This window comes from Mauremys reevesii, linkage group 1, assembly GCF_016161935.1.
Source record: "Mauremys reevesii isolate NIE-2019 linkage group 1, ASM1616193v1, whole genome shotgun sequence".
In the NCBI taxonomy this organism is placed as follows: domain Eukaryota; kingdom Metazoa; phylum Chordata; order Testudines; family Geoemydidae; genus Mauremys; species Mauremys reevesii.
This window is the reverse complement of record NC_052623.1, coordinates 356212656-356222767: the sequence shown is the minus strand read 5'-3', so window position 1 is coordinate 356222767 and position 10112 is coordinate 356212656. Positions and strand designations below refer to the sequence as shown.

General features: G+C 54.8%; 2 protein-coding genes across 2 annotated transcripts in view; both read left to right on the top strand.

The window, feature by feature from the left end:
- Nucleotides 1–6779: 6779 nt before the first annotated feature.
- LOC120395538 (interferon-induced protein with tetratricopeptide repeats 5-like) overlaps nt 6780–10112 on the top strand; it is a 48387-nt gene continuing 45054 nt past the window's right edge. The window contains exon 1 of the mRNA XM_039520008.1: nt 6780–6864. The gene's annotated coding sequence lies outside the window, so the exon portion shown is untranslated. The remainder of the gene's footprint in view (nt 6865–10112) is intronic.
- On the top strand, nt 6802–9929 carry LOC120395539 (interferon-induced protein with tetratricopeptide repeats 2-like). The gene is made up of 2 exons (XM_039520009.1): nt 6802–6932; nt 7856–9929. The coding sequence occupies exons 1-2, from the start codon at nt 6928–6930 to the stop codon at nt 9216–9218; spliced, it is 1368 nt and encodes a 455-aa protein (XP_039375943.1). The 5' UTR covers nt 6802–6927; the 3' UTR covers nt 9219–9929.

Here is a 10112-nt window from a genome sequence, read left to right as displayed (position 1 = left end):
TGCTGGGCTGAGCCTGCCTGCCCACACCTGGTGTGTCTGGTGCAGAGGGGCAGGGCCCTGGGGTGTTCTGGGGTGGCCCAGCCCTTGTGGTGTATCGGGGTCCGGAGCAACGTCACTGCTGAGTCCTGTCCTGGGGGGTAGAGCTGCAGTGTGATCTCCCACTTCTGTGCAGCCAGTGGCCTGTGCTCCCCACTGCCACACTGGAGCAGCCACGTTTATCTATTGACAAATAACATTTGCAGAGTTTTGAATTCCCTCAGGAGTAACTAACATCTTTGGCCCAGTTATTCCATCCAAATTAATAAAACAGGCCCTGACCTGAGTGGGGCCTCTAGGCGTGGCCTACCACAATGTAACTTCACCCTTCTGCCAGGGGGAGTCGGCAGCACCAGGGGTCGGGTTCAGTATCTAGGGGTCCCTCTTAACACTGCCACAAACAACCAGCTCGAGCCCCCACCCAGTAATCTGGGAAAATTTAACACCGTCCCAGGCACCTCCAAGAGGCTTCCCCACTCACAGGCACAGAGTCTGTGTGTAACCAAAGAGCACTGCTATTGGAAGGGACAGGGAACCCAGCATTAGTTTGGGGAAACACCACAACCACATTCAAACACATATGATCCTCAGCCAACCGGACCCCACAGCACGCTGGGCAGTGCCCTTTGCCTCAGTTTCCCACCTGCTGAGGAATAAATGTCCCATTAGCACATCGCTCCCCTCTCCCTCCACTGCACCCCACTCACAGTTGGCCAACAAAGACCCAGAGCTCAGAGGGGCCTTCTTGTGGGTTCACCTCCCACCCCCGGAACGTGCATCCAGCACAACTGACCCTGCTGCCACCATTCGCTCTGCCACCATCGGTCACTCCAGCATTGCTACTGCTTCTCTGCTGCCGCCCGCCGCTCTCTGTGATGCCACAGCCTGAGGTTCCACCACTTAACCCAGCGCTTGGTGGGTAGCGGGAAACCTCACTGCTCGGGCGCTCTCTTTCCCTGCACCACCGTCCCGCACCAGGTCGATGGCTCGGCTCATTATCCGTGAGTTCAGCCCTAGTGACCCCTTAACAGAACAACTACTCTCAACTGAGCCTAATTAGCTCTGTCTTTAAACCAGGGCTTCTCACAACAAAAGTTTTGGTGGCCTCTGTGCACTTGCTGGTGGCCGTTTTGACAATTTTTTCTAAGAGACTTCATTAACTTTAGGAAAAACAAACCAATATGCACATAGACACGTCCAAGCCATTGTAATTTATGTCAATGTAGGGTTTGTATTTTGCAGACTCAATAATAAAAATAACGTACAGGAGTCTCTATTGTTTACTGGACTCAAATGCAATAGAAACACAAATAAGGTGCTTTGAATTTTCTTGTCTTTTTTGTTGTTTCTTTGGCTTTTTGGAAAAAGGTGGATGTCTGAACAACTATTCGACCCAGGCTTTGCTCCTGTTCTTGTGCTCCGGGCAGGAGCTCCTCACCATGCCAGGGAGCTGCCAAGCCCTGCAACAGCCCACACCTGTTGAGCTGCAGCAGTAGCTACAGCATCTGTAAAGAGCGAGTGCAGCCCTTCAGCAAAAGCCCAGCCTGGGGAAGGTGGGCTGGGACCTCACCTGTGGCGTGTGGAGTCCCAGGCTCCCCGTGCCCCGGCCAGGCAGGAGTGGGGGAGCTGCACAGGAGAGTGACCCAATGCCTCAGCTGCCCCCACTGACAAGAGCTGCTCCAGCACCACGTGTCTCCAGAGGTGCTGCCTACACCCTGCTTCACGAGTGCCCTTCACTGGAGGGTGACGGCCTGCGCCAGGACAGGCTAAGCCCACTTCTGCTGCCCTTTACTCACTTAACATGGTAACAATCTGTCAGTCCCCTGCACTCAGTAGAAAAGTGACTTGTAACCCAGCACCAGCAGCCAACAGTTTTCCTTTGGCACCGCAGCTCTGTCTGCTGGATATCAGGACAAAGGTGAGTTCATAGAATCACAGAACTGGAAGGGACCTCGAGAGGTCTCTAGTCCAGTCCCCTGCACTCAGGGCAGGACTAAGTATTATCTAGACCAGTGCTTCTCAAAGTGGGGGTCTGCGGACTGGTGCCGGTCCACGAGTCATCGGCTGCCGGTCCGTGGCGAGTTTCCTCATAAGAGCATCAAATAGGATAATAATATGGCACCGGTCTCTGGCACATTGGGAAAAAAATTGCCGCTCCCCCACATCAGGTAGCTTGAGAAGCACTGACCTAGCTCATCCCTGACAGGTGTTTGTCCAACCTGCTCTGAAAAATCTCCAACGACAGGGATTCCACAACCTCCCTGGGCAATTTATTCCAGTGCTTAACCACCCTGACAGTTAGGAAGTTTTTCCTCATGTCCAACCTAAACCTCCCTTGCTGCAATTTAAGCCCATTGCTTCTTGTCCTGTCCTCGGAGGTTAAGAAAAAAAAATGTTCTCCCTCCCCCTTGTAACAACCTTTTCTGTCTCATGTAAATACAGGAGTCTTTTCCCGCAGCCCATCACTAGATGTCAGGGGAGAGCTCGTTCACTCCCTGCTTACATAACCCCTGGGCGCTGCCAACAGGGAGGGGTTCGGAGGGTTAACAGGCCTGTGGGGAACGCGGCTCCCTCCCACCAGCCAGGCCCCCAGTGACTGAACCCTGCAGGAGCCTGCAGAGACCAGGCATGAGGGGCAGACGCAGCCCTGCCTCTATCCCCCCAAACCCCTGCAACCCTCTGCAGGGCCCCTCAGAGCCAGGGTCAGCCCCACCACAGCAGTGTGTGGGGGGGAGGGAGCATGCGTGTGAGTGGTGAGAATTCACAGGGGGCGGGGGGAGTTCACAGAGGGGAGGGGGGTGACGTCTCTGCTGCTCCCCCCCCTTCCCCAGCCTGGGCGCCTGCCAGCTCTTCTTGCAGTGGATCAGGAAACTGAAACTCAGAGAAATGAAACCTAAAGGGACCGCGGGGAAACAGAAAGAGCCGGGCTGGGAAACGCAGCAGGCCGTGGTGAGCCCACGTCCCCTGCCAGCCTGCCTCACTCTGGGGCGAATGCGCCCAGCCAGCAGGGCTGTCCTTAGCCATAGGCAGAACAGGCAGCCGCCTAGGGCACCACTAGGTCTGGGGGCACCGCTCTGCCGGGAGCCCGGACACAAGCGAAGCAGTGGAGCATGTAAGAGCAGGGCTGCTGGGTCCTAGAGAGAGCCGAATGCAGCACAGTCTGAGGGAGGGGATTGGCTGCTGGGGTCTCTGGGAAGGGGTGGGGGAAGGAACTTACCTGTAGGGTGACCAGATGTCCCGATTTTATAGGGACAGTCCCGATTTTTGGGTCTTTTTCTTATATAGGCTCCTATTCTCCCCCACCCCCGTCCCAATGTTTCACATTTGCTATCTGGGCACCCTTGCTGGGGAGTGCGTCTATCCCCCAGGCTGGCAGCGATCCATCTCATCCAGGGGGAGCTGCACAGGGCAGGATGAGCTGCTGTGGCACCATGGGTGCTCCGTCCCTGAGATCAGATGCTGTGCTAACTTCACCATGGTCGTTGCGCTGGCGGTGGTGCCCATTGGCGTGTGATCAGAGATGAGGGTTTGCTGCTGCTGTTGCCACTCTGCACCCCAAGAGGTGGATTTTGGGGTCCTGCAGTTTTCCACCTATCTCCTCCTCTACTGCAGCTGTTGGACCAGCAGGCTGGGGGGTGAGCCAAGCATGAAAGCAGTACTGAGTTGCCATTTAGATTGTCATTTAACAACTTTGTTTGCCAAAAGAGCTTGCTAACAATCCTGAATTAAATTTCAATTAAAAAAAAAATCAATATCTTAGCCAAAAACAGAAAATTAAGTTGTTGACAATTATTTGTGACAAGTTTGGTATGGGGAAGGGAGTGGGACAGTTTTCATCAGAGAAACAAAAAATGTTGATTGACTTTCCTAAAGCCCTATTACTCCTAAATAGAGCCCTCCAACAACTGTAATATGCTCATCTCCTTACTAATGTATAGAGCAGGGGTCGGCAACCTATGGCACACGTGCCAAAGGTGCCACACGAGCTGATTTTCGATGGCATGCAGCGGCGGGCTGAGCAGCTCAGCCCGCCGCTGCTCTGGGGTTCTGGCTGCTGCCCCATTGCCACCCGGGGTCCCAGCCGCCGGCCCCACTCAGCACCCACTGCTGTTGACATATATCCTAATGCGTACATTGCCACTCGTATTCTACTGACAATTCCTGTAACATTAGCATCAGGAGAACGGTGTTTCTCAAAACTAAAGCTCATTAAAAACTATCTCCGTTCTACAAGGAGTCAGGAACACTTGACTGGTCTTGCTATTCTTGCAATCAAACAAGACAACACTTTGTCTTTGTCATACGATGACATTATTACTGATTTTGCAGCCAAAAAAGCCAGAAAGATTGCTTTTAATTAAAAACTAATCCTTGTTTCAATACCTCGTCATATAAATTTCCAATAAAATGTTGACAAATTTAAAAAATTACATTATTTGCATCATTCTGTCAAATCAGAATTTTTTCTATAGTGCTACTTCTTTAGTGCTAGTCCATCAGCACTACAGTGTGCTTAATTAAGTTAAACTGGTTTTAATAACCTGCATGTGGCAAGTTTTCCAACAGTGTAAGCTTATGTTTGTGTTGCTAAGAGCAAGACAGGCACGGGGCACCAGTTTAATAATCCTGTCTAGGGCACCATAAATCCTAAGGATGGCCCTGCCAGCCAGCAAGGCCTCAGGCTGCTCTGAGAGCCTCGCGTGATCCCAGCTGGGGAGCACACGGGACATGATGGGATTTGTGCCTTTAAGGAGCGTTTTGTGCATCTCCAGCAAGGGGCTCTCAGCTGGGAGCTGGTCAGGGCCCGTTAACCCTCGCATGCCCAGGCCTCAGGCACTGACACCCCCCAACAAAAAGAAATCGCGGCTTTGCTTCCCCTTTAAATAAATTGCTCTAGATGTGGCCCTAGGGTGCTGGCTGTTCCCCCCTCAATGATGGGACAGTCCCCCCTTCCCCCACTGATCGAGGGCAGAGAACCAGGCAAACGATTCCCCGAGTTTGTTGAAATCGGCTTTTTAAGTGTATTGTCTTTATGCTGCTGCTCCCCCTCCTTCCTTCCCCTAGGATCACAACTCTGTCCTCACTTTCCCCCAAGTTGCCTTCCACCTTCAGATTCACAGCCAGCTCCTCCCTATTCATCAGAAGGAAATTGCAACTAGCCAGCGGCCGTCCCCCCTCACACCCCCCACCTTCAAACAAAACAAAATGTATCTTTAAAAAACCCTATGGAAACAAGACGCTTAGTTCTCCCTCTGGGGAGAGGGGAACCCAAGCACATACCAGGTGTTAGTCATGGTGGTTAATGCACAGCCGGACAGGGCCCAGACACTGCAGGGAGAGGCAGAGGATCAGAACCTACATAGGACTGAGCAGAAGAGACCCCACTGTCCCCACAGCGCAGTGAACCAGGCAGGGCCCCATGGAGACAGAACGCGATCGTGTAATTGAAGAGTGCACCTGCCTGCATCAGTGCAAAGGGCAGAGATGAGGCTGCACAGGGAGCCTGACTATAATTTCCTCACTTCAGAGGGTTTCATTTTTATGTGGGGGAGGCATTTTCAGAAGCACCAAAGTGATTGAGGAGCATGGATCACGCTGGCAGCCAATGGGGCCTGGGCGTCTAAATCAGGGGGGCACCTCTGAAAATCGCCCCCTGCAGGGGTAAAGCTGGGGAAGGGTTCGGGGAGGGGGAGGAGACCTGGGGGAGCAGGTACAAAGCGCTCACATTTTCCTAATTGCCCTGCCCCAGTCATTTCCCTCTGCTCCTCACTGCTAAGTGCCCCGTGCCGGGGGCGGGGGCAGGCTGCCAGCTGTGCCGCACAGTCCCCGTGTGTAGCACAAGGCCGGGCTGCCCACTGCCCTGTGCAGGCACCTTGGAGTGAGCGAGGGAGAGCTCCTCTGTGCTATGGGCCCAGCCTCTGCACACAACCGCAGCCCCTGTGCTCAGGGCAGCGCAGGCTGTTCCCACCCGGGCGACACGAACACCCCAAGGTGGCGGGGAAGGGCTGGACGGAGGCCGGGACACGGCCGACCTGTTCACTGCCCGGGGCTGTGGAGCTGTGGGGTGCGGTAATGGTGAGTGACCCCATCTGTGTGCTGGGAAACCCAGGCCAGGATTGTACATGTGCAAACGTGTGTGTGCATAGACACACACACACACACCCCGTAACTAGTCCCATGTCACCAGGGGCGGCTCTAGAAATTAGGCTGCCCCAGGCAGCGCGGAGCGCTGCGCCGCCCTTCCTCGGTCCCGCGGCGGGTCCCCTCTTCCCGCGGCTCCGGTTGAGCTCCCACGGCAGGTCCACCGGAGCCGCGGGAACAGCGGACCTCCCGCGGGCACGGCTGCGAGCGCCACGAGCCGCGGAACAGCGGAGCTGCCGCAGTCATGCCTGCGGGAGGTCCAGCGGCCGCTGAGCGCCGCAGTCATGCCTGCAGCAGGTCCGTCGTCTCGCGCCCGTGTGGACCTCCCGCAGGCATGACTGCGGCAGCTCCACCGGCCCAGCCTGCCGCCCCCTAGATTTGGCCGCCCTAGGCAACAGCTTGGTTTGCTGGTGCCTAGAGCCGCCCCTGCATGTCACCCATGGGGCTGCAGATAGCAGTTCAGGCAGAGTGCAAGCTGCAGATGACAAGTGGAAGTGAAAGTTAAGTTTCAGTTTCCTTTTCTCCAGCTCTCTCTCGCTTTCTGTGGCAACGCAGTTCCCCAGCCAGCCCGGGGGGCTCCCCGGCTCGCTATAAAGGGGCAGGCGGGTCCCAGCAGACACAGTCCGTTCTGGCCCCCGACAGAACTCGGGTCTCTCCCAGAACCGGGCACTTCTCCAGCTTGGGCAGGAAACCAGTGCGGGGAAAGGAGCCGTCACCCCCCTGGCTGGGCCGGGGACTCAGCGGAGCGCAATGAGGTAGGAGCTTTGGGGTCGCGGGGGCGGGGGGCATTTCCAGCAAGGGCTCAGTCCAGACACCTTCCCACCCCCTCTGCGCGTTTCTGGGGCTGTGAATCTCCAGCGTTTAGACCTCCGGGGCGGGGTGAATCTGCGGTAATTTTGCATCCCGTTGACGCTCCAGGCTGGTGACTCACAGGGCTAGAGCAGGTCACTGTTTGCACCTCACCCTGCGGGCTCACCTGGCCGCCACTTTCCGGAGAACTCCCCGCTCGGGCCAGCTGTCACTCCGGCTTCACTCCGCATCAACCCAGGAGCCGCGAGAGAGCCCCGCCCCCGCCCCCTCTCCCTGTGGCTGTGACCGGACTAGTCACTGGCCTTAACTCCGGCTCCCCTCCGCACAAACCCGGGGGGTGGGGGATTAACTCCGGTCCCCGGGGAGCTGGAGCCAAGGGGCAGCCGGGGGGCGGGACGGGACCAGCCCGGGAGATGCAGAGAGAAAAGGCAGCAGCAGCAGCAGGAGCCCGTAGCTACAGCGCGGGGGAGGCTGCAGGGAGGGGAACCAGCTGTTTGCAGAAGGGCGGGGGGGGCTCTTGTGAACGCTCAGCCTGGACTGAGACCACGTAACCCCTCCCCCCCCAGCGCAGGGCCCCAGACCAGAGAGCGGGGACAGCTTGGGGTCGGTGTGTCTAGCAAGGCGCGGGGGGGGGGTTGTTCTATTGTTCAGTGCGGTGCTTGTTCCCAGAAAGAGGACACTGCCGGGTGGGGAGGGGGAGGGAACCGGGGGGGTACAGTGGGGGGGGCTGGAGGGGGGACCTGCAGCGGGGGTACTCACTGGAGGTGGGGGGCAGTGTCGCTCCCTGTCAGGGTGGTGAGGATGATTGTAGGGTGCAGTGGAAATTCATTCAGCCCAGATGGAGTCTCATTTCCCCCTCTCTTTGCAGCCCCCTGTGTCTGAAGGAGAAGCTGCAGGCCCTCCAGTGCCACTTCACCTGGAACTTTGAAATCAGAGACAAGGTAGATGCAGCTCACATCCTCCAAACTCTGGCTCTCAGGATTGCCCACACTCACTACCAGAACCAGCCTACGCTCCTTGCCATGCAGGCTTATCTCTGCCACCTGCAAGGGCAATATGAAGATGCTCTGCAAAGCCTTAGAGAAGCCGAGGAGATTCTGCAAAGAGATCACCCAGATAACTTCCCCCGGCAGGTCCTGGTCATTTACGGAAACTACGCCTGGATCTATTATCACTTGGCCCACTATGATTTGGTTGAGCTTTTCCTGGAGAAGGTTAGAAAGATCTGCAGCTCCCTGAACAGCCGCTCTCCATATGCAGCTCAGATCCCTGAGATACATGCACAGAAGGGCTGGTGTCTCCTGGCAGCAGGCTTCCGCAATGGCGGAGAAGCCACAGAGTGTTTCCAAATGGCATTAAAAGAAGACAAAGCAAATGGGGAATTTCTTGCTGGGTCGGCAATCGCAGCCTTCGCATCATGGATTCACTCATACAATCCTGTATCTTGGAATGCTGCCAGAGAGAAGTTGGGCGCCATTATCCATGAACAGCAGCAAAACTATGAAGCTAAGGTGTATTTAGCCAAGATCCTTAAGAGGACGGATAGACAGCAAGCCGAAGCCCTCTTAGAAGATGTTGTTCAGAATAGCCTGGACCCTGAGGTCCTGAGACATGCAGCCACGTTCTTTCTACCAGAATTCCTAGAAAAAGCAGTTTCTATCCTACAGCGAGCAATATCTCTGAACCCCAATTATCATCTCCTTCACTATGACCTTGGCGTCTGCTACAAGAAACAACTGGAGGAGGCCAAATCAGGCAGAAGAGAAGAAATAGTGGCAGCAGCTATTGAGGCCTTCAAAAAAGCTGTGCAGAAAGATCCAGTGTCTGTATTTTCAAAACTGGCTTTAGCTGAAATGTATGGAGAAAATACACCTCACTACCAAGAAGAGATTTATCTCAATCTCATGAGTGAAATGCCCAGCCTCAGCAAGAAGTGTCAGCAGGCGGTCTACCTTCACTGGGGGGATTTCCTCTTCTACAAGCAGAAGTCACTGTGGGAGGCAGCTCAGATGTACAGAGCAGGTTTCGCCATTCCAGACAACTACCTGGAGAGGCGACAACTGAAAAAAAGGTTGGAAGAGGTGGCAGGAGAATTCCAGCAGAGCTCTCAGACCACTGAGGCTGAGGACATACATGACTTCATTCAACAGAATGGAACATCACAGTACATGAGGAGATCCACTGGTGGCAGCAACAGAGCAGGAGACTGGAGACGTAGAGAAAATGTGTGATCCTTTCCCTTCCCTGGACACACTTTGTGAAGCGAGTCACTTTCCTCACCTGTGTAACAATGACATTCATGTTGCAAATGATTCTGGGTCCCCTGAATAGTTCAGACCACGGCACATGCTGCTGCTGCTTCTTAGAATTATTATTAGCTACCTGTATTGTGATAGTGCCTAGAAACCCAGACATGGAGCAGGACCCCATTGTGTCTGGCCTCAACGAGTCTACAGTCTGTGACATGAGAGAACAGGAGGGAACCAGCAGACAGACGGGGGAGCACAAGCAGACAATACTGGTCAGCAAAATGGACACTGGTCCCAGCCCACCAGCTACCCAGCCATTGTCAAGTGTTTTGTAAGCAACACCGCAGAGGGGAGTTTAGCTTCTGATACTGAGCAGCTGTTTCTACTCAGAGGGGACAGTGCGACCATCCTTGTCTCTAAGCAAACCTACCTCCCAGCTCTGCTGCCTTCTAACATCCACGCAGCAAATAGGTGTGGAGTTTCTTCCAGCAGCGTTGCACTTTTGTATTTGTATAGCCGAGTGCCTGTAGTGTGTCTATATCATGATTCCCATCTTTGCTTTCCGCACCTCTCACTGACAATGACTCACATTTACATGGCACCTTCACCCCCAGCTTGTCAGGGATCTGCTATGTTTTTTATTTCATTTACAATAGAAGTAACTGAGAAAACAGAAATAAATCAATGACACCATCTTGGAACGTTCCTTTCCCTGCCCTTCGATTGCATCGGGGTGAGCAGCCCCACAGGACCCCACGGGCACATCGAGCTCACAGTAAAGCACCAGGACGGTCACTAATAGAGCAGGAGCCAAGGCTGGCGTTTCAGAAGCTCACTTGGTGGAAATGAGTGTCCAGATTTACCAGATAGCTCAGC